General features: G+C 37.3%; 1 protein-coding gene across 1 annotated transcript; it reads right to left on the bottom strand.

Moving 5' to 3' along the window:
- Nucleotides 1–541: 541 nt before the first annotated feature.
- kdm4ab (lysine (K)-specific demethylase 4A, genome duplicate b) lies at nt 542–23,484 on the bottom strand. Its single transcript, XM_052128284.1, has 22 exons — nt 23,376–23,484; nt 21,758–21,911; nt 21,485–21,660; nt 21,292–21,406; nt 20,985–21,178; nt 20,769–20,818; nt 20,553–20,656; nt 20,232–20,369; nt 19,893–20,113; nt 19,542–19,702; nt 18,974–19,419; nt 17,379–17,487; nt 17,132–17,301; nt 16,373–16,562; nt 15,538–15,614; nt 15,319–15,374; nt 15,061–15,169; nt 10,969–11,157; nt 7,887–8,057; nt 7,682–7,801; nt 4,439–4,531; nt 542–2,452 (listed from the first exon to the last, which is right to left on the bottom strand). The coding sequence occupies exons 2-22, from the start codon at nt 21,884–21,886 to the stop codon at nt 2,312–2,314; spliced, it is 3,159 nt and encodes a 1,052-aa protein (XP_051984244.1). The 5' UTR covers nt 21,887–21,911; nt 23,376–23,484; the 3' UTR covers nt 542–2,311.
- Between the last annotated feature and the right edge of the window lie 413 nt (nt 23,485–23,897).

Genomic DNA, 23,897 nt, shown 5'->3' with positions numbered 1-23,897 from the left:
AATTTATTGACACTCCTAATTTCTGGGTGGAGGGGGTCTTCAAATATTGTCTTGTACTACAAGGGGGCCTGGAAGTCAAAAAAGGTTGAGAACCACTGATTTAATTAACATTCCTGGTCTTGAATCATATTCCAAATAAAAAATGTGGGCTGGCGCAACCGATCCCTCAAAATATTTCCCCTTCATGCCCGCCTTGCACCATTCTGGTAAGAAACACCCACTTTTCACGATCCAATCAATTAATGCCCTAGCCTTTTTAATGTTGAATATCCTGTTAAATTCCTGTATGGATTATGGAAGTAAAATGGGCTAACGAAGGCCATTTCACGTTGACTTTAAAGCATAAACACAAATGGGATTAAGTCCAAAGAGCTGAATATATTGATTTCTCCGACCAGTTCCAAGGACATTAGTCTATAAAAAAACCTTATCTTTGACACTCAGGATGTCCACAAAAAAATCCATTAGTAACTGGCCAACCGCAATTAGGACATCCACTTAAATGGAAATAATGTACAAAGACAAAAACAAGTCATGGCAATATATTAACAGCCTCTGGCAGGCCGTAACTCAGCCTCAAATTCTATTATTACCTTGCATTATTATCCAAAATAACCTAACTGGCAGAGCCAGGTAACTGTCAACTGTCTCTCAGGCTTCCTTCACAAGAATTTCAAACCTAGTCAGGTAGAAGAGCTGCCATGGAATAACATTTTCCTCATTAGTTCCTTCGCAAACCATGGAACCTCCTTGGAATAGCCTAACTTGGTCTAGGAGCTTGGAAACACAAAAACACTTAGTGTAACAAAAACATGCCTGAGGTTCTGAAGAGATGATTTCCCTATGGAATTCACTGGATTTAAATAAAGCATGCATGACCAGTTTGGGAGCAGGTGGCAGCTTCTATGTGTATTTTGAGTTGATATATGTGTAATTTCAACATTAAGACAGTGAACGCATAAACGGACCAGAGAAAAGGGGAGACAGAATTTACCGTCAAGTATGTACAGACACACGTAAAGGTAACAGAGAAGTCGTAAATGTGTAATGAAAGCTCTGATGTCAATCCACTCAACACCTGGAAGGCTGAAATCAGACAAATTACATATTTGCTCATAGGGATGGGAGGCATTTTTAATTTAAAATAAAGTTTTTAGTCTTAAGTTAACAATATGGATCTAGAGTCAAAAAGAAAGGGGTGTAATGCCTACTGCACAAAACAACTAAAGCCAAGGGTCTGTAAATGATAATGCTATACAGAGCAAAAGGAATAACCACAAATAAATTTTTTTCAAACAATGTATGCAATTCAAACTAGGCACCAGTCTTAGCACTCTCCAAATGGAGCCCTTGAGAGGTTGCCTTCCCTGCCTTTATTACTATTGAACTGGAAGTAAAGAAAGAAAGAAAAATGTTGATAAGCCCACCACTTTGAACATGAGTGGCCACAAGTTACTCTTTACTGTGTTGAAATAGAAATGCAGCTAAGAGTAGAAAAAGGTAGAGAAAATCTTGCTTTAACACATATAAATAAAAACATTTTTTACAAACAAAGTAACTGCAGAACTAATATGCAATCAGGAAATTGGCATTCCTTGCACTTCAAAAGAAACATAAATTAAATAAAACTGAACCAAAACTTAGCTCCTGAATAAAACTACATGCGAGTATAAAGCTACAGTTTCCTATCATGTCTCATATTTACAGTAGATCACACAAAAGAGCTGCTCATACTAATAAAGACTAGATTCATCCATGAGATTCAGATATTGCAAAGCACTTTAAAGACCTAAAAAAGTCTGATGGTCTAAAGGTCTTTTTATGTGCAGTCAACCAGTGGTACTGCAGGGACGTGATTTAAAAACACAGTTGAAACATTTCTACCATCTGATAGTGAGAGTTGGAGAGCTGTCCAATGCTCTTACCGAGCCTGAGCCAGTTGTGTACCGTCTGAACAAACAAACGTTCTACACAAGACATGCCTGGTCTATTGGATCAAATTAATATTTCATTGTTGGAGTCTCATCTGTGCCATTGCCGGCTGAAGATATTGTTGTTCACAGTAAGAACACTTCTGCAAGAATTTATACTCAGCCTGAAGGTCAAAAATTTGATCTAGATGTTTTATAAAACAAAAGATTCAGTGGACATGTATTTGCAGTTGTCCCATTTTGTGAATTTCTGTTTGTCCTCATAAAACATACAACCATCTGCTCCAGCCTGTTTGTCTGTATGTTGTATTGTTAATGAAGCTGGCAAATTAATATGTGTGTTGACCATGTAGTTTGTGGGGACTTGATTAGGAGTCAGGTTACTCCATGATGGCTCTGTAGATGACCGGTTCAATGTAGTCCTCCCTGTAACGAGAGTTGATCACCCGTTGTCTTTTCGAGTCCTGCTTTACCTCCTTCTCCACAAACACTCCTTTAAAGCGCATGTCCGACGCCACAGACTAGAGACAGAAATGAATATTTAATGCATTAAATGTCTACTAAACCACAGATTGATCAATATAATTCAATACGGTGTCATCACAATGTTAATTATCAGGTTTTTGTGGTGGTAAGATACATAAAAGAAAAAGTACTGGCGATGCACAGATGTATTGACCAAGTAACGTATTGGTAGATAAAATAATTATATGTTTAATAAATATATTATAAAGTTAATAAAGATAAGTCCTATCTGGACAGACATGTATTTTTGGGACATGTGGTAATGCAATTACCAGAGCATCTCATCTATTTTAATCCTACACAAATTGGACATATCAGTAATTTTTTGGGATTTTACAGACCGCCCATTCCTGCGCCAGTAAAGTTTACAGTGTCTTTTACCTTCTATAAAAGCAATAAAAATAACCAGTTTATACTAATTCCGTGAACATTGATATAAGGGTAGATATTACCCAATATCATTTGAAAAAGTAGTTTTCCCGGTATTTTTCGTAATGTTTTAAGTATGGAGACGCTCTTGAATGGTGTGTTATTTCCTTGTACCTGAAATTTATCGTTTAGTATCGTGTGGAGACGCAGAGCCCAAAGATGCAATATGAAAATATATTTAAAAAAAAGAAAATGGGAGAAAAAAAAAAGCAAACCATTATCTGAGGATTAAAGACTTCTGGGAATTTAAAGATTAATTCTGCACCTAGCCTAGCATTTGCATCTTCCAATGCATAAATTACTCATAATGCTAAAATTGAATAAGCTAATTGTTTCAAAAGTAATCGGCTAAACAAATACTGTGATAGATCTGTTTTTATATTTATAAGAAAAGTTGAAACCTTTTTATTTAACTAAATTAAATTTAACATGGCAACCAATGTTTCCACCAAAATGGAAATTTTACTTCCACAGTTATGACATTTATAGCCACTAGGGATGTGGAGAACGACTAATTTCACTGATGTTTATATTAAACTTTTAGAGTAGACTAGACTTAAAAAAACAAAAACCCCAGCCTTCAAAAATTAGTCAAAACAAATTGTGTTTATGCGACCAATTTAAAATACTTAATCTATTCCAAATCGGACGCTAAATTCAACTGAAAAGGGTCATTTATCTACGACGTGCTTACCTTGCATTTTCATCATTGTACATTAAATATAGAACATTACACCCATTCACTGAAACAACATTAGCGAATACAGGCATAATTATTGAAAACAATTGTATGAACAGTGTAATACAGCAAACCCTAATAGCCTGTTCTAGACTTCAATTAAAAGTTACTTAATATATTAAAACAGTCAAGGCATTGTTGAAAATAATTCACAGGTAATCCAAATCTATGAAATAATTTTTTTTTTTTTTACAAAAAGTTGTGAATTACATGACGTGCAGTTGTGCATTAGCCATTGATCTAATATGACAGCTGTGACTTATGACATAATTCCTTTACAGACACATGTCTGAAAAACTAATCCTGTGCGAATAAGGCTATATTAAACTTTTCACAATTGGTTATTCATGAAAGCCATAACCATAATCTCAACTATTTATTTAATTGTGCAGCCCTAATATAGAGATATTTTTGTTTCAATGTTACCTGTTTTAAGTGGAAGCAGTTTGAATTTAAGGAGATGTATATAAAGTGTAGTTTATCATTCTTAATTGTAACATGCCATTGGTTTAGAATTGTCTGTTATATTGAAATTATCAGCACTTTTCAAATTCATACTGAGAAATTGCATTATAAAGAACCTTAAGCCAAAAAATAGGATAACATGCTGTATTTTAATTACTTAAAAATTGGGAAATTATCAGAATTTTAAAACAAGTTGGTAAAAAAAAAAACACCACCAAATTCTTGGTATTAACAAACACATTTTGTATCTAAAGTACTTACTATTTCTTTAAGATGGTTGAGAAAGCAGGTGTCTCATATAATGCACACTATCATTTAATGAAGGAGAGCTAGCAGGAAATCAACTCACCAGGCGTGCCTTAACACGTTTAGGCAGCTCCTCATCTAAACTGTACACGTCTTCCCTCTTTACAGTAAGCTGAGAGTCATCCTCAAATTCCACCTTGAAAATAAAGAGCTGTATTAAAATCAACAACCAAAATAAAAGCCAACATCATGGAAAAAGAATGACATGATTGTATCTTTTTATTTAATATATATATTTATTGTAGCGAAAATTCCGGTTTCAATAGAAGTTAAAGACCACACTCAGTAATTCCCCAGAATTAGAATACAATGAAGCTGTCAGCTGAGGTCATGCAAGGCATCCATTTCTCAAACTAGAGACTCTGATGTGTACTTATCCTCTTGTTTAGTTGTACATCTGGCCTTCAACATCTCTTTCTGTCCTTGATAAGAGTCAGTTGTGCTTTATCTTTGAAGACTGTAGTGTACACCTTTGTATGAAATCTTCAGTATTTTGGCAATTTCAAGCATTGTATAGCCTTCATTCCTCAAAACAATGATTGATGAATTTCTAGAGAAGGCGGTTTCTTTTTTGCCATTTTTGACTTAATGTTGACCTTAAGACATGCCCGTCTATTGCATAATGTGGCAACTCAAAACCAAATATTAAAAGACAATGTTAAGCTTAATTTAACAAACCAAACAGCTTTCAACTGTGTTTGATATAATGACAAGTGATTTTATAGTACCAAATTAGCAATTTATCATGATTACTCAAGCATAAGGTGTTGGAGTGATCGCTGCTGGAAATGGGGCCTGTCTAGATTTAATCAAAAATTACTTTTCAAATAGTGATGGTGCTGTTTCAGTAATGTCCTTACTATACTTTGTGATCAGTTGAATGCCACTTTGGTGAATTAAAGTACCAATTTCCTTCCGAAACAGCAAAATCTGTACATTATTCCAAACTTTTGGCTGCCACTGTGTATAAACTCAAAGCTGTTTTATTCTACATGGGGCAGGGACACCCTCATGGGGGCTGCCATTTTAAAATCATGTGTCCAGCTGAATACTGCTCATTTAATCTCAGTAACCACACCATTCACTCTTAGAGACCTTCACTCTTGGATTAAATTAATCATGGCTGATTGTGAATAGCAAATTTCTACAATGGCATATGTAACTGAAAACCAATATAACTTTTGAATGATGCAGCATCCACACCATTAGGTGTCCCTCTAAGTCCAAGATGACACAAACAAAAAGTTACTGAAGGCACTTTTAAGCTCAATCAACAGCATTTGTTGCATAATGTCGATTACCACAAAAAATATTTTGACTTAAAAAAAAAAATTTAATTAAAAAAAAAATAATTAAAAAAAAAGCAAAAAATCTTGGTTTCAGTGAGGCACTAACAGTGGCTATGTTGACATGCATACATTTTCGTCAATCCGAATAAATTCAATCCGATTGCAGAGTCTAAATGTACCGTTTATATGTCCTCTAAACTTGGCAATCAAATACAAATATTTGTTTACATGTGCGTTACATGTATTCCAAACAAAACTTCTGTGGATTCGAAGAGCATCAGTCATTGTGTTCTGGAGATGCAAAGAAGGCTGAGAAACTGAGAATGGCACCAAGAACCATAATTGGGTTTTTGCTTTGAGATATCTAAAAAATATGCCAGAAAACCTTTCTTCTGATGTTACTCACTCTACTTGGCTAACAAAGAATTAGAAGCAGTGTATAATACCCTGTCTGACTTAACCATGTATTTGCCTCATGCCTATTCCTCCTCCAATCTAACCACAGGCATCTCTGGATGCAAGAACAAAGTAAAGACAGGACATCACTAAGCAATAATGATGACGGAATAGAGCATTTAATCATTCAAGAAAGAAAAGTTAGCCAATTTAAAACAGCAAGAGAAGGGATGCTTGCAGTGTTAAATAACTATCAGAAGTCTTGTGCGATATAAATAGCCTACGTCTAAAACCTAGGTATTATTATTTATAGGCCATAGTTAGTTTTGAGTTTTTTTATTCAAAACCTATAACAGCGTGTCATTTAACATAAGTTGAGGAGAATGTTTAGGCTATTTACTGTGTTATGTTGCATTAGCTCTTGTAAAACATTCTAACATTTACTTTCCTAATCAGTCACATACAATCGACTGTCACTACAGAAATGAAGAAATGCTTTAGAAATTATGGTTTCTACATTAGGAAGTGAGTGAACAGCAATGGAACACAGAATACTTTCGCCGCACATACTGCTTAAAGTCCATATTAAGAATGACACAAAGAACATATGTGTGCTGCAGAATATTTAGTGTGCGCCTGCATGCTCTTAATAATGCGTTTTTGTCATTGCTTTGTATAAATTAGGTTCCCGCCAAGAGTATCATGTATAAACATCCATCTGCACCACTTCTCTGCACATGAGCGCAAGGTATTTTTAAATACGAATGAGAAAGTAGTCAGATTTACATGGCTAATATTTTTCTTTTAATCGGATTAGTTTGTCTACACAACCCCTTCAATCGGATTGAAAATGTCATTTGGATCCAGCTCAATTGGATAATCTGTGTTTACATGAAGGCTTTATCAATCAGATTATAAATGGATTATTTGGTTACATGTAAACATAGCCAATGAAAGTCAATGATCCGTAGACGATCCGTAAATGTTAAACTATTCACTGCTTCAAAAGTCTAACCACAAGGTGTAAACAATATGCATGTTAATGTGATTTTAGTGTGATAAAATCACAACCTTTTCTCAAAAAAATTAAATACAAATTATACAGCTTTATTGCCTTAATGGTGTAATGTCAATATAACCTAAAACGACTGTAAAAATGAGTATTAAAATTTTTTTTAAAGGTCAAACAATACATGTGTTTTAATTTTTAATTAAATGTGCTTTTATAAAATTATAACTTTCACATTTCTGTCTTTAAACACTCCAAAAATTAGCATAATTCACTTCCACTGTAAGTGCCTCACTGTAAACTCGATTTTTCCTTTTTTTTTATTTTTAAAGAAAAGGATGAATCTGAATAAATTTTTGCTGTGATCAAAATTTTCCACAAATGCTGTGTTTTGAGTTGAACTTGTATTGCACCTGGAATATTCCTTTAAACTTCAATTGTACACAGTCAACAGTAAAGATTAGTTACCTCTCTTCTATTTTCCAACATAACAGTCCACAGTGTACACTGAAAACTAGCCTTGCCGCTGTGGCTGAAGTGCAGTGAACTCTAACCCAAAATGTGTGTGCAAGTGTGTTTGCCGTCCTCTGACCTGGTACATTGGGATGACATGAGCGGCCACAAATTTAGCTCCATAAATCAGACCATCTGTCCAGCGCACTTGAACTACATCACCCTCTGATGGTGGGCCGAGTTGCAGACAGTCCCTATTCTGAGAAAAAAAGATCAGAATTGTTTCAGAACATGACACTTATGAATTGATCACCAAATGCTCTTTGAACCTGTGTGGCTCTTACCACTATATCTTCAGGGAACAGGTTGTCACTGAATGAGCCATCATCAAAGATGACCTCATAGAAGGTGGCTTTGGTCAGCTCAACCACCTCACAATGGTAGTATCGGCCATTTCTGTACTTGCAGATGACTTTCTGTCCATTCTCCAGCTCCCGCAAAGATGCCTTGTTACGCTGAAGATGATAAAATCAGAGATAATCAACTCACACATTGCTTGGAGTGCACTGTTTGCAACTGTTAACAATAGTGCTCAATTAACTGCTAGAGAACAACTTATAATTACGTATATAAATATTCTTCACCTTGCATAAAACAATAACAGGTGATGGTAGAAACATATACTGTAATTACCTACTGGCCTAAAGAACAGAATTACACCCTGCTAAACCACATAGATACATATGCCAGCTAAGGTAAAAACTCTTCTGTAGTATAGAGCAGTGAAACAAAGTTAATTTTTTTTAAATTACAATGACCCAACCATATGCAAACTTATTAACAAGACACATGACAATTTTGTAAATGCATTAACAACAGCAGAAGATATAACAACCTTACACATGGAACAAACACTGGGCCAAATGTTGTATTAGTATTAACCAAATTACCAAGTGGCAGACAAATGTGCATGCAAAATACCATAACATTTGATTAGATGCACAATCTTTCATGTCAGCAACAGAGTGTGAGTCACGCAATTGATATTGTTATCACGCTCTCATGCCACACATTCTCACTTTTCTCATGCAGTGATAATATCACGGAGCAAAGAGGACACTGACAGTGCACGGACAAACAATACAGAGCAGGCAGCACTGTGCAGTAGTGAGTTTTTCAGACCAATCAGGGGGAAAGCAGCAGCACAGTGTCTCCCCCTCTCCACACTCTTGTAAAATACGAGCAATAACAATACGATTATTATGTTGACTTCTCATGAAATCTGCCAATCTTCATCTTAAATCCGCTAGAATCAGGGCTGATATTATTTACACTGCTACTTTAATGAATGAGCGCTTTCTCAGCTCTTGATGCATGGCAATGTAGCCTCTGGTTGGCAATTCTAAGCTTTCAGACATGATGTAATTCACATGAATATACAGTTTTGTTTTTAAAAATGTTTAAGATTTACACATGTATGAATATTAAGTTGCTATTGTTATTATTCTGACTCGTTACTCAGTGAGCAGGAAGAGGATAAAGAAGCTAACAATAATAAAAACGAATTAAACAACAAATAAAAATACGTACACAAATCTGAGTATATGTGATGTAACGTCAGTCGTGACAATCAGACGTGTTGAGCGATAAAGACTATGAGTGATTGTGATCACTTTTAGCTTTACAGACGTTTTTCACACTCCGGGTTTCAGAACGCGGAAGTAAACGCGATTTACTTTTTGAAATTTGAAATCCACCCTGCACAATATTTCTGCAGGGAATAAAGGTGTTTTAATGACCTGTAAGACAATTTCAGCAGGATGGAATCTCTGCAGAAAATTCTTTGCATTACTTTCCATAATATTCTTGCAGGATTGCTATAGGAAAATGAGCCAAAAATCCTGTAGGATTCCAGTAGGGTTTTTTGTAAGGTTTTTTTCTTTTTTCTTCACACAGATGTTTACACTACGTGTCCCCCTCAATGTAAATTGTGGTTATGGCCCTGCCACTAATAACAAATATAACTGTTTAACTTTCAATAACGGCACCGCATCTTCACGCATTTGCTTAATAATTAGTGATGTGTTACAGCAAAACGCCAAAGGCAGTAAACAAATCAGATATTAATGATTTCTCACCGGAGCAGTTTTAGAGCTTGTAATGGATATATTTTTCTTATTTTTAAACGTATCTCTGCTGTGTGTGAGATGCTCTCATGGTTTTTACTGGTTGCCAGTATGTCACAATGACCTTTGAAATAGACAGAACGATTCATAACTGTTTTTCTAACAAATAAATGTTGGAAATTCACAATTAATGTAATTTTGGAAATACTTTATAAAAAGGTTTAATTTCTTTATCATTAGTTAATGCATTAGGTAATATGAACAAACAATGAACAATATTTTTTACAGCATTTATTAATCATGTTAGTTAATAAAAATGCAATTGTTCACTGTTAGTTCATAGTGCATTAATGTTCACTAATACAACTTTTGATTAAAAAATTTATTCGTATACAGTATGCTGTAACTAACATTAAGTTCATTAGTTCATGTTAACTACTGTAATGTTAAATAATGTTAACAAATGGAACCTTAGGGGGGGCCAGGGTAGCTCAGCAAGTAAAGACGCTGACAACCACACCTGGAGTCACAAGTTTGAATCCAGGGTGTGCTGAGTGACTCCAGTCAGGCTTCCCAAGTAACCAATTGGCCCGGTTGCTAGAGTGGGTAGTGTCACGTTGGGTTAACCTCCTTGTGGTCACTATAATGTGGTTTTCACTCTCGGTGGCGCACGTGGCGAGTTGTGTGTGGATACGAATCTCTGTTGCATGCGCGTCTGAGACAGTCAATCCGTGCATCTGATCACGTGGATTGTTGAGTGCGTTAACACAGAGCCCTAGCGCGTGTGGAGGCTTCACGCTATTCTCCGTGGTAACGTGCTCAACAAGCCACGTGATAAGATGCACGGATTGATGGTCTCAGACGTGGAGGCAACTGAGATGCATCCTCCTCCACCTGGATTGAGGCGAGTCACTACGCCACCACGAGGACATAGAGCACATTGGGAATTCCAAATTCGGGAGAAAGTAATAAAAAAAAAAAAAAGAATTTAAAAACTTTTTGTAAAGTGTTCCCGTAATTTTACTGTGTGGGGCATAAACATAACTGCACAATATAACTTGCAAAAGTGTGGCAAAGGGCAGTTAAAAAAATAAATCGGCTAATCTTAGTGTTAAAAAACATCAGAGATCAGTATTGGCCTCAAATTTTCTGATCGGTGCACCACTAAAAATGATTCTGTGTTATACAATGAACTACAACGTTCATGTGAGGACACTGGCTACAAAATCTGTATTTTGTGTTTACATTATCATGCTTTTCTCAAACTGGACGTATCTGTAACACTGTGTTGTGGCTGTACCTCTATGTGGCTGCCACCCTTGTGTCTCCAGCAGGTGAAATAGATGACGAACGGCCAGTCATCTGGGTGCATTTGAACTCCAGCTGCCTGCGCACAGGTGGGGTGAAAGGAAGTGGAGCAGCGGCCGTGAGAGCACTGCACACAGCAACCTGTCGTCCTCATCACCCACTTACGACAGTATTGGCATTTCTACAAAGAAACATGTATTTGTTAGTTATGTTTTTGAAAATTGAAACTCGAAATCAACAAAGACTTTGGTTTAAGCTATTGATTTGACTTAATTTACAATTTCATAATGAGATTTATGATTTGAATTGTCAAAATCCTCTATGGCCACGTACTTGCAGCTAAAATCGGTTGTCAGTTCACCTTTTAATGCTTAACCCTGCTCTGTACACTGTTCAGTAAAATACGGGAGTGACAACTGCATTCAACAACCGAATTAACTCCTGAAACGAACCGAACCAAGAAGGTATAGTTGCAGGCCGGACACCTCCAAATGGGGGCGGAATCTCCAAAAGTGGACGGGGTTACTCCAAAAGGTGGTTGCGCCAACTCCAAAAGGGTGCGTCACTTCCACTCATGGTTAAGGTTAGGGAAAGTGTTAGGTAAGGGCAGTATTGCCATCTTAGCGACTTTTGAAAAAAGCACTATATAAGCGCAGACCATTTACCATTTATATCTTCACTGGCGATTTGGAGCAATGCCTGCAATGCCCTTCTGGAACCAAATTGAACAAATAGTTGTTAATGACGTGATTAATGGACGCGTGTGAGCTGTGTCCGTCTTCTCCTGGTGTAAATTACACTTGCAGAATGTTTCATCATTCATTCATTCATATATTCCAGTCTTTTTCTCTCTGCTGTAAATTCTATCATCATCCCTGCGGTCTCAGGGTAACCTGTACATTACAGTCCAGAGCGCGTATGCCGTTTATCAGCCATTATTGCTATGGCTACACTTGTCAATCATCACAATTGCGGGAGTCAGTCCTGTATTCCGTACACACATGGAATGATAATTTAGGGGATTCACTCCCGCATTTAAATGCGGCTGTCACTCGGTAGTGTGTACGTGGCATAAAAGCAGTAGACCTACACATACTAGCAATGTAAGGGTTGCTACTTATTATTTTCAGTAATGTGATAGTAGCTCGGTTGCATTTTCCAGCACAAAACAGTGTAGTATGAAGAACATATTAGCGAAACGTTTTTTTTCCCCCAGTCTTGTAGAAGCATCTGGAAGTTGAATTTATTTTGGGAATCAGTATATTTAAAAGTAAAACAATAATTTGAGTCATTGCTGAATAGATGTCCCTGCATGGCAGTTGAAGTGAAAAAAAAAAAAATATATATATATATATATATATATATATATATATATATATATATATATATATAATATAGTCTAGATACAGTTGAAGGCAGTTGCATACACTTAGGTTGAAGTCATTACAACTAGTTTTTTTAACCACTCCACAGATTTCATATTAGCAAATTATAGTTATGGTAAGTCATTTAGGACATCTACTTTGTGCATGACCTGAGTGCTTTTTTCAACATTTGTTTACAGACAGATTGTTTCACTTTTAATTGACTATATCACAATTCTAGTGGGTCAGAAATTTACAAACGCAAAGTTAACTGTGCCTTTAATCAGCTTGGAAAATTCCAGAAAATGATGTGAAGCCTTTAGACAATTAGCTTCTGATAGAAGGTGTACAGCACTGGAGGTACCTGTGGATGTATTTTAAGGCCTACCTTCAACCTAAGTGCCTTTTTGCTTGACATCATGGGAAAATCAAAAGAAATCAGCCAAGACCTCAGAAAAACAATTATAGACCTCCACAAGTCTGGTTCATCCTTGGGAGCAATTTCCAAATGGCTGAAGGTACCACATTCCTCTGCACAAACAATAGTAAGCAAGTATAAATACCATAGGACCACGCAGCCATCATACTGCTCAGGAAGGAGACATATAGTCTCCTAGAGATGAACGTAGTTTGGTGTGAAAAGTGCAAATCAATAGTTTGCAAGTGCACATGGGGACAAAGATCTTAATTTTGGAGAAATGTCCTCTGGTCTAATGAAACAAAAATTTAACTGTTTGGCCATAATGACCATCGTTATGTTTGGAGGAAAGAGTGTGAGGATTGCAAGCAGAAAAACACCATCCCAACCATGAAGCATGGGGGTGGCAGCATCATGTTTTGGGGGTGCTTTTTCACAAGATTTTCTGCGCTTCACAAGATGGATGGCATCATGAGGAAGAGAAATTATGTGGATATATTGAAGCAAAATCTCAAGACATCAGCCAAGAAGTTAAAGCTCAGTTTCAAATGTGTCTTCCAAATGGACAATGACCCCAAACATACCTCTAAAGCTGTGGCAAAATGGCTTAAGGAAAACAAAGTCAAGGTATTGGAGTGGCCATCACAAAGCCCTGACCTCAATCCAATAGAACATTTTTGGGCAGAACATGTGCAAGCAAGGAGGCCTACAAACCTGACTCAGTTTCACCAATTCTGTCTGGAGGAATGGTCCAAAATTCCAGCAACTTATTGTGAGAAGCTTGTGGAAGGCTACCAAAAACATTTGACCCAAGTGAAACAATTTTAAGGCAATGCTACCAAATACTAACAAGATGTATGCAAACTTCTGACCTTCTGGGAATGTGTTGAAAGAAATAAAAGCTCAAATAAATAATTCTCTGTACTATTATTCTGACATTTCACATTCTAAAAATAAATTAGTGATCCTAACTGACCAAAGACATGGAATGTTTCTACAATGAAATATCAGAAATAGTTTAAATGTATTTGGCTAAGTTGTATGTAAACTTCTGAGTTCAACTATAAATATTTTTTTTATAATGATTTTTAGTTATATCAGTTGGGGTATTTTGTACTTTTATTTTAATTTTAGTGTACATTTGTGCGCAAATTTTATGCACTCACACCCTATTTAGATCCTCATTGTTTTTGTGACGATTGGTACTACAGTTTATTTTTAAATAAATTATATAGGGCCTTCTTTTAAATGCACCGCTATATGATCTGTCATATGCACAAAGTCAGTGGGCATGGCCATGAAGTTTTTATAATTTCTTGCAAGCATGTGCCAAGTCTACAGTAGGCGCAAGTTGGTTGGCAAAACTGTGCACAAAGCACTAATGGACAGGGTCAAGTGCAATTTAATTCTGAGGTTTTTCTCCTGGTATTGCACCACCTGTGTCCTATTATATATCCCATTCCCTGGCAAGCAATGTTGATATACATGAGGATAGTCCATTCAAAGGATTAGGTAGTATAAATGGGGTGTATGTAATGCATTAGGATAATAGGAATATGCACCATTTGTATTACATTCATTTGTGCAATGAATACATCTTGCAGTGAATTTTCTCCCATTTTGTCTGTCAAAGTTCCAGTCCTATGATGTTTAGCAGTGAAATACTACACAGAGTAAGTTTGTGTTTCCTCACGTCTCTTTTGGCCTGTCTCACTTTCGGTCTTAACGGTGTTACGGGACACTTGAAACACGCTTTGCTTCTCTGCCAGTGTTCATTGTTTTGTATTGTACATTTCTTATATGTTTCTCTGTTTAATGTTTAATTTCTCTGCAGCAACTTTGAGCTTTGAAAAGGGCTACAGTTAAATTTGATAATAATAATAATAATAATAAAACAGATCAACTGGCACATAATGTGGTTTTAAAAGTGATTGATAGCTCTTTAATATCATCTGCTGGTGGATTCCCTAAACTGCAAATAAAGGAACTGATTTTGAGCTTAGACATGCTTCTCAAACGTCTCAGGAAAATCGCAAATTGCGCCACTAACTTTAAAATACAATACACAGAAATTGCAGGAATACACCCCACAGATTGTGCAAACACTCCCATCTGTGCCAACTTGCAACTTGTGTTGGCATGAACATTGGATAAGACATACCACACGGTTATTGAACATGAAAATAGAGCCCAAAATATTCTTTCCCTGTCAAGAAACACTGCATTCATATTTAAGTATTGTAACCCAGCACTGGCAAAGCACATAAAATAAAATACTTTTCTGTGCAGTTTGAAAACTCACCAGCTTGAACCTCTGAAGTGGGATACAACTGAGATCAACAGGACTGCGGTCTGCAATGTTCACAAAGCGAGCTTCCTGCACTGCTACAGCACACAACACATGAACCCACCTGCAACAAAACCACATTTTCACATGAGATGCTGTCAGTAGCTCAGGGATTCAGGACTTAAGAGTCATTCAACTGAGAGGTATGTGTGTAATTGAAATTGGCTGGTCTTGAAGATGAAGTGCTCCACAATGAGGCTTCTGGCTACCTACTTGTCATTGTTGGCCTTCTGCAGGGCTCCTCCTCGGAGAGAGCATAAACAACAGTCCTGAGGGAGAGACACAAACACTCAGTGACTGCACTGGGAACTCTGGTAATAAATTAACTGGAAAAACCTAGTCATACAAGACGTCAAGGTGTGATTCCGCCCTCTAGCAGAGTTTTCGGAGATAACACTCTAACTGTAACTATGCACAAAGGATCAAACTCACCTGAGCAATGGCATTAGCTTCACATCGGGAACACATCCACCCATCCAGTTTTGTGTCACGAGATACTCCGTAACAACCTGTAGGCATAGTGTCCATGCTTTAAACTACTTTATTCAATTTCCCATTCCAATCTTGTCCAATATCAAGATTTTAGTCTAAAATTAATATATAAATAAAAGTGAACATGTTCAGATGTTGCAACTGCTCACCATTCCTAGTTTTTAAAAGAAAATTAAAATCACCTTTGGTTTTTACCACTTAAAGTCAATGTGAAAAGGCATTTCAAACCATTTTACTTATGTAATTTCCAAGAAAAGCAGGATATTCAAGGAGAAAAATAAATGTAAGGTGGGACTTGATTTTATCCATCATTAATTGACTGGATCCAGAAAAGTGGGCATTCCATATCAGAGTGGAGCCAGACCTGAATGCGAGTATGCAGATGATTGTGGAGGACTACTTCTCTCTTGAAACACAGCTAACAGACACTTTTAAAGATTTTAACCAGGATCTAGAGGTTAAAGGTAAGTTATCTAGAAGGTAAAGTTAATCAAGAGCACCATGTCCCAATGGAAATGCTTCTTTTTTAAGAAGTTGATTATCCTTATTTGCTATTATTGTCAGAAAGTGGCATTAACTTTAACCAGCACTACATTACCATGTTAACAATTCTAAACACTTTAGAAAGGCTGTCTTAGCTACAAAAGTAGCCTAAAACAACACCTAAGTAGCTATTAGTATGTAATAAGTAAAACAATCCCATTTAAAATGCTGTCACAGTTGTGACATGCCATGATAACTGCACATTTTCCAGCAATTTTAATGAACTGCTTACTGATATGTACACGCACGCTGCACACAGTGCAGCTGATGAGTCGGCTTGTGCCGTCTTCCTCCAAATGAGGGGTAGACAGGTGTCCCTCAGAGCTGCCGGTGAAGCACATCTCTGGAATCAGCGGTTTGCTCCTCTGATGGTGTCCTCCTTCAGTTGCAGAAATGCTCTGGCTCAGGCTGATTACATCATTCTTAATTAAAAAAAAAAACAAAAAAAACAAACACCAAAGTGATGTTCAGCATACCAAAATCTCTTAGTTCTTCACATATTTCCTCACCAAAGAAAAGATAATTAATTTTACAAATTGCATCATGTCTTCACTACATTATGTGCTACTAAAAAAAAAAAAAAAAAGATTGTAATTCTGTTTGGTGATGTTCAGAAATTACACACTGCAGCTTTAAAGGTGATGTGTAATTTATATGCCTTTAGCAGAACCAAACCACATTAGAACAATAATCACAGATTTCAAACATTGCTTAAAAACAGTGTTGGGCAGGTCAGATTGCTCAAACAAATAGACTAATGTATTGACAGAGCCACAGTGTTTACATTTTGAGGTCATATACCTACCAATTGATTACTTTTAGTTGTCTCTGCATATTAAGCTGGCATAGGAAAAAGTATTTTAACATCAGAAGAAAAATAATTACACACAACCTTTAAGACACTAGACTCAATTCTGAAATTTGAGTAAAGGGGCACTACTGTTTTAATGCTGAAGAGAAGTAGAATTCCATGATAATGGTATTGTGATACCTGTTCGTATGTGTGAAAGAGAGAACAGATTGCACAGTATGGAGGCTGCTGGCCAAGGCGCAAGTTGAACTCCTTCTCAGCACTAAAGTTGCGTGGCTTGCTTTGCCACATGGGAGCGAGGAGTCTGGCCCAGTGATCGGTCTCCTCTGGCTCAGCTGTCTCATGGATCTCTGTGGGGTGAAGGAGTTCATAAGCGAGGACACAAACAGCTGCACAATGATAAACGAGCAGAATGAAGAAGACTAACCGTCATCACTGGAGCTCTCTCTGAGCAAAGGATGATAGCGGGGCAGCTTGCTCAGTGGCTGCAGCTTTCTCTTCATACTATTGTTCTCTTTCTCACCCTCAACTTCATGCTAAGAAAAGAGTAGTTATGCAGTTCAACTTTTTTTGGCAGCAAGAATATGAGCATCTTATACTATTTATACACAGAATAGGCAGAATGACAGCCTCTGACACAATTCACTTTCAATGCATCTTTTTTCCATTCAATGAAAGTAAATAGTGACTGAGGTTAACATTCTGCCTAACATCACCTTATGTGTTCCACAAAAGAAAATAATATGAGTCTGGAACAATATGAGGGTAAGTAAATGATGAAAGAATTTTAATTTTTGGATAAACTATCGCTTCAGCTATAGAGTCCCACTAACCTTTGACAACCAGAAAGCAACAAAATATGTTTTGTATAAATTTTGAGCAACACATCTATTGTTTTTAAATAGATATATAGTACACACAGCAGAAAGAGTAAAGTCACATAAAAAAAAAAAGATCTGTCAAAGTTGCTAACGCAGTCCTACCTGTGTTCTGTCGCTATCCATATGGAGAGAAGCGACTGTACTTAAATTAACATGGGGATTATAAAAACAGTTCCTATTTTAAACATACAATTACACTCACCAAGCCCTTTATTAGGAACTCCTGTAAAGTTACTTATTCATACGATTTTCTAATCAGCCAATCGTGTGGCAGCAGTGCAATGCATAAAATCATGCAGATACGGGTCTAGAGCTTCAGTTAATGTTCACATCTACCATTCAAATGGGGGAAATATGATTTGAGTGATTTCGACCATGGCATGATAGATGGTACCAGACGGGCTGGTTTGAGAATTTCTGTAAATGCTGATCGAATGGGATTTTTACACAAAACAGTCTCTTGAGTTTACTCAGAATGGTGCCAAAAACAAAACAAAAAAATTCAGTGAGTGGCAGTTCTGCTGACAGAAATAGCTTGTTGATGAGACAGGTCAACAGAGAATGGCCAGGACTGCATTTCCCAAAAGCATTGCATGCTAAAGGTGTGAATGGTTGCTATGAGGTGGATGGGCTACAATGGTAGAAAACTACGTAGGGCACATTATTACGACCATAGTGTTTCTAATAAAGTGCTCAATGAGTTTATATCTACTATAGTGGCCAAAAGCCTATATCCAGATTTTGATTATGAATTAGTGACGTGCTGACGTAAAGATGTCTTTTCTAAAGATCCATCTGCTATGTGCATGGTTTTACATGAAAATAGTTTGGTTCATTGGTCCGTTGGGTCGGCTTGCATTCTCACCAAAAGCGAACCACTCCAGAGTTCGTTTGCAATCAATACGAGACCACCTCGTCCAGGAGGTCTCAAACCGATTGTTTTGGTGCAGATCAGAGTGTGATTGCCATGTTCATATATGCCTAAATTAACCGAACTGAGGGAGAAAATGCACAAGGTTCCAAAACAAATGCTCAAACCAGGCCAGGTGTGAAAATACCCTAAGTGTCTTAATTGTCAAAATACTTTTTGAGGCCACAGTAGCTAAAAAATCTACACACTTAAGGCTATGGAATAACAAACCTTGACTGTGTTTGCTTCTGGCATGTGCAAGTTTGGCCTAACATCTGGTTTGGTGTCTGGCTCTTTGAGGACTCCTGTGGGTTTATCTGTGCTGAGATGTTGAGGTTTATGGAGTGTTGATCTGGCTGCATAACTGTGAACCTGCAGAGCATCTGAAGGACTCAAGGTTCGATGAAAGAGAAGGCTTGCCACTCCTGGTTTGGAAGAGATCCGTGGCACAGCTGACAGGCAGTGAGGGACAGTAGGGACAGATGCGATTGAGAGATGATGCTTTGGGAAGGGCTGTGGACAGACTGGGGATGGTGGATTTGTTTTACCAATGGAGTTTTCTGCACCACAACTTGTGTCCTTGACACGCTCCCCAAAGGCAGTGATTTTGGAAACTGGAAGCATCTTTATACTGGTCAAACCCTTCAGGGACAGCAGGTTGTCTTTGTTGTTCAATTCTGAAATTAAATGCATTTTGTTTTCTTCCACATCAGATAATCTTTAACATTATTTAGATGATAAAACAATTCAAGTGCGAAACTGGAATAGTGTCATTTCAGAGCATAACTACAGAACATACCTCCATACTGTCTGCATTGTTCTGTATATGGAGTCAATCTTCCTTTCTTTCCATATTCATCCTCCTCATCATCATTCGGTTCACTCTTTGGAAGAACTTCATCAGGTAAATCCAGACACACTTTGTGTCTTTTTGTTCCTATTCTTTGTTTGGCCAGGTTACTTTCATTTACACACACACACACACACACACACACACACACACACACACAACAACAACATTTTAGGTTAGACATTTAGATATATATTAAAAATTTTAGATATATTTAGATAGATATTATATGATATTCATTGAAATTACAATGTGCAAATAAGAAGAAAAACAATGTATGAAAGCACATTTAATTTTCACCTCTTCTTCTGCCTCTCACTACTTTGGTTGTCAATACAGAGTTCCTGACTGCCACTTTTTCCAGCCTCTCCACCTAGAAACTCAGCTGCCTCGGGCGTGGGCTTGGAGTGGTCAATGGGTGCATTGTCCTTCCCTGCTAACCAAAGCTCATACCGTTCAGGCTGAAATTTCTTTACAAATACATCCATGGATATCTTCACCATGTCTTTCCTGCAAGAACACTGAGGCCAAAATATAAAACGATTGAGACAATATTCTAAACTGACATTTTAGTTTTTGACTAAGAATGCTTCTTTGGCATGCTGATACACAGGACACAGAAAGATTTGATATTTTCACCAGAATGGCTTGTTTTCCATAGTCGATCCAACGTCTTGTGGCAAAGTTGGTTGATTCAGCACAGTTGAAACCATGGTTGAAGCCTGCATGATAGCCATATGGGAAAGTCACCATAAACTCCCCAGCCTCCTGCGTGATCTAAAAAAAAACAAAACAACATGATGTCACCAAACTTCCTCAAACTTGAAATAACAAATTCATGCACCCAGCTATGAGGAAACAGAAGAGATTTGAAAACAGAAACAGGTCTTAAAACAGATTGAAAACAAGCAATCAGAGGGACACAATGCACTCACTCACAATATTATGCAAACACTTTACCTTTTCAAACGGAATCCCATACTTCTTCAGAATAGAAGGGGATATAAGAGTCATCTTGTGTCTGAGAAATGCTTCACAGTTTTGTGCACTTCCAGGGAAAAATCCTGGGAAAGATAACAGGCAATAATGGTTATGCATGAACAAATGAGTTAATTGAAATGAAGTGCAATGAATTGGGGATGAAAAAGGCTGTAAATTGGGCCTCCACCTCTTTACCTTTGGCCAACCGCTCCAGTCTTTTCCCATGCTCTGGAGGCACGCAGTACCTGTGGGAATATTCCAAAATAATTTACCACATGCATCGGGATAGACATTTACAACAATTATCTTTATGCCTAGGGTCTGACATTTCACCTACATACTTAATTTTCTATCAAGTCTTTAACAAAACTGCATTCCAGTCAAAGCCACAGGTTTTATAAGCAAATTTACCAGGACTTTGGTTCGCCAAAGTGTAAGTAATTAATGCTGTAGAGATCCATGTCCTCGGTATGCCAAGCGAAAGTGGTTTTCCACATGCCAAAGTAGAGATAGGGTGTGTTCACTCCCTCTATAGTGATACCACTTTCATGCTCCACAGTGTTAAGTATGGTATTCAAGTGCCCCACATTCCATTCTTTGATATCCTGCGTAAGGCGAGGGAAAACAACAATGACCAATTAATTCAAAATAGAGAGCACTCAAAGCAAAACTGAAATCAAATAATCTTCTTTCAAATTGCTTAGAAGTATTTACTCACCGGGTCATAAAGCGTACCATTCACATCAGCTCCATAAATGGGTGGGTTAAAAGTTACATTTTTCCAGTACTTCCTTTCAAGCTCTTCAAAATCATCATATCGAGGGCTGCAAAACCTAAAATAGGAAGAGTAGATGTGGTAACAATTCATTTCCACTACAAAATGACAAAAGGTTTGGTCAGACAAGACTTACTTGTCACCGTTTGCCGTTTTGCGGAACTCTTTCACCGTCATTGCCTTCTTCTGGATGTTGTACTGTGTGAACAGCCCTGATTGTCCAGTCACAACCTGCTGAATCGGTGCAGGTATTAACAGGTCATCAATATCGTCGTATGAACGTCTGGGTTTCCAGCTTTTTGGGGGGATGATCTGTAGGTGAGCAAAAACAAGTACAAAATGCATGGTTATGAGAATGAGTTTGACAGTATTAACTTTAATGATGAAAGCATACCATTTTTCCTCTTACCTTGGCAAGACCTGCCTTATGTGCACCTTGGGACTCCATGTATGCAATGTAGCGGCTGAAGTTCTTGAACTCCTCAACAGTGGGGTAAAAGGTCATAATGCCCCTAGAGGCCTGTGTGTCAGAGGCCATCTTGACTGACAGGAGTCCTTATAACCTATATGACGAAAATTGTAAGGACTGTAATCTCACTGAACTAGTATATTAATATATAACATACATCTTTTTACCTTTTCATTTTAAACAGTCCTGCAGTGTGACATATGAACAAATACAGTATGTGCAACTATCCGATGTAGTCTTTAAATTGACATGGCATTATGAAAGCTACATGTATTATATTAATAAAAGAACTGGCAAAAAATGTTGTTTGAAATATTTTTAGTTGGGAGTATAGCATGCCACATCTCTGATCATTTCAACTACCCATATATCTAATAGCAACATTTTGGAACATGACAATATACACTACATACAAGGCATGTATGTTTGTAACCTATGCTATTTATTTAAAACATTATATTATAATTTCATACATTAAATATTACACCGCTTTATACACATTATACGGCTACATACTGTATATTTAAAAATCAAGGGTTCAGTCATGTGTACATGATTTTATGTTCAGTCATGTGTACGTCTACAGTGCCATTATTATACGAATTTCCCAAAGAAACTGCCACTATAACACACAAACTTAATTTACAACACAGACATGACAATCACTTCTGAGAGGAGCAAACCGATTGGAGTAAAACCACAGATTATGCATGTCACACAGACAAATTTAAAATAGCACTGTGTTAAATACATCAAACCACAAAGCTGCGTTCACACTGCCAGCTAATTTGTCGCTGCATGTCACCAGTGGCTGGCGGTTAGGTTGCTAGTGGTGTGTATGGAGAGTCTAAACAGCACTGTTTCTTTACAATTAATAATATTAGTCTCACGTGAGCTCTACCATCTTCTCTCGTATTGGCTGTCGCTCACGAAAGTCGATTTTCATTTGCATAAAGTTAAACATTTCTCAACTTTGTCGCGTCGCTGGACACGCCTACATCCGTTCGCCGGAAGTCGCCAGTTCTCATTGAAAATGAATGAGCTCGTTTTGTCGCTGCGAGTCACTGGCAGTGTGAACTCAGCTTGCAACCACTGCTGAATAGCACTTTTTCGAACAGGCATTATGTACCCATGACATGAGAAAGATTAAAAACGAATTATGTTATGCAGGTACCGCCCATTAACACAGCACGCCCCTCCCCATATGCAAAAATATCGGTGCTGATTGGTCAAGGCCTACGTCTCTTTATACGTCGTAGCTAGGCTAACGAGTTAGGCCGAAAGTAAACATTATCACGTTTAAAAGCGACGGGCACGCTTAAAAGGGAAACTACACAAAGTACACGACAGGGTGGGAAAAGTGTGCGATATATGAATGTTAAATCTAATAAAAAATGTGAATAACTCGGTAAACTAGCTATTGGTTGCTGTAGTGAAAGTGCAACGGTTGGCTCTTCCGAGCTAGCAACTTTCCCACTATTAACATTGAATTTAAATAGTTCATAATCGGAATAATGTATATATGAAAATAGCATGAGTTTAATATGCAAACACTTACCGACTTTGTCGACTAGAAGCCTTATAGCGGACCTCAACCTTCGTAGAGATATTTAGCTAACAGCAGAGCCTTCCCCTGACAAACCTCCATCACATCATGCGCATGCGCATGCACAGGATTTGTTTACTATTATTGGTCCATCCACGCCAGAGTCAGCATAACCAATCAAATCATGGTTACGTTTACAGTTGCCTGCTGTCTGCTGTACACGGCAGACTTTAATTTTCACCCTCTTTTAAAATGCAATGTGTTCGTCTGTGTCAATACCAATGTTTAGACCCGTTTAATTATACCAAGAAATATGTTTGCCAATTTGACATAGCCTGTATAATTTTTCTAATGCATAATTCCTAGTTTTGGTATACATTTCCATGATGGAGATGTGCAAAATAGTTGGCTATATTCATATGTGTCAGGACCCCCCCTATCTGAGGGTTGTCCCCCCCCTAAAATATCATTAAGATATGTGTATTGTAAATAATATAATGATATATTCTTAAAATAATTGTTTAAGAAATAAAA

The sequence above is a fragment of the Xyrauchen texanus genome, chromosome 6 (genome assembly GCF_025860055.1).
Source record: "Xyrauchen texanus isolate HMW12.3.18 chromosome 6, RBS_HiC_50CHRs, whole genome shotgun sequence".
NCBI lineage: Eukaryota > Metazoa > Chordata > Actinopteri > Cypriniformes > Catostomidae > Xyrauchen > Xyrauchen texanus.
This window is presented reverse-complemented; position numbering and strand designations above follow the sequence as displayed.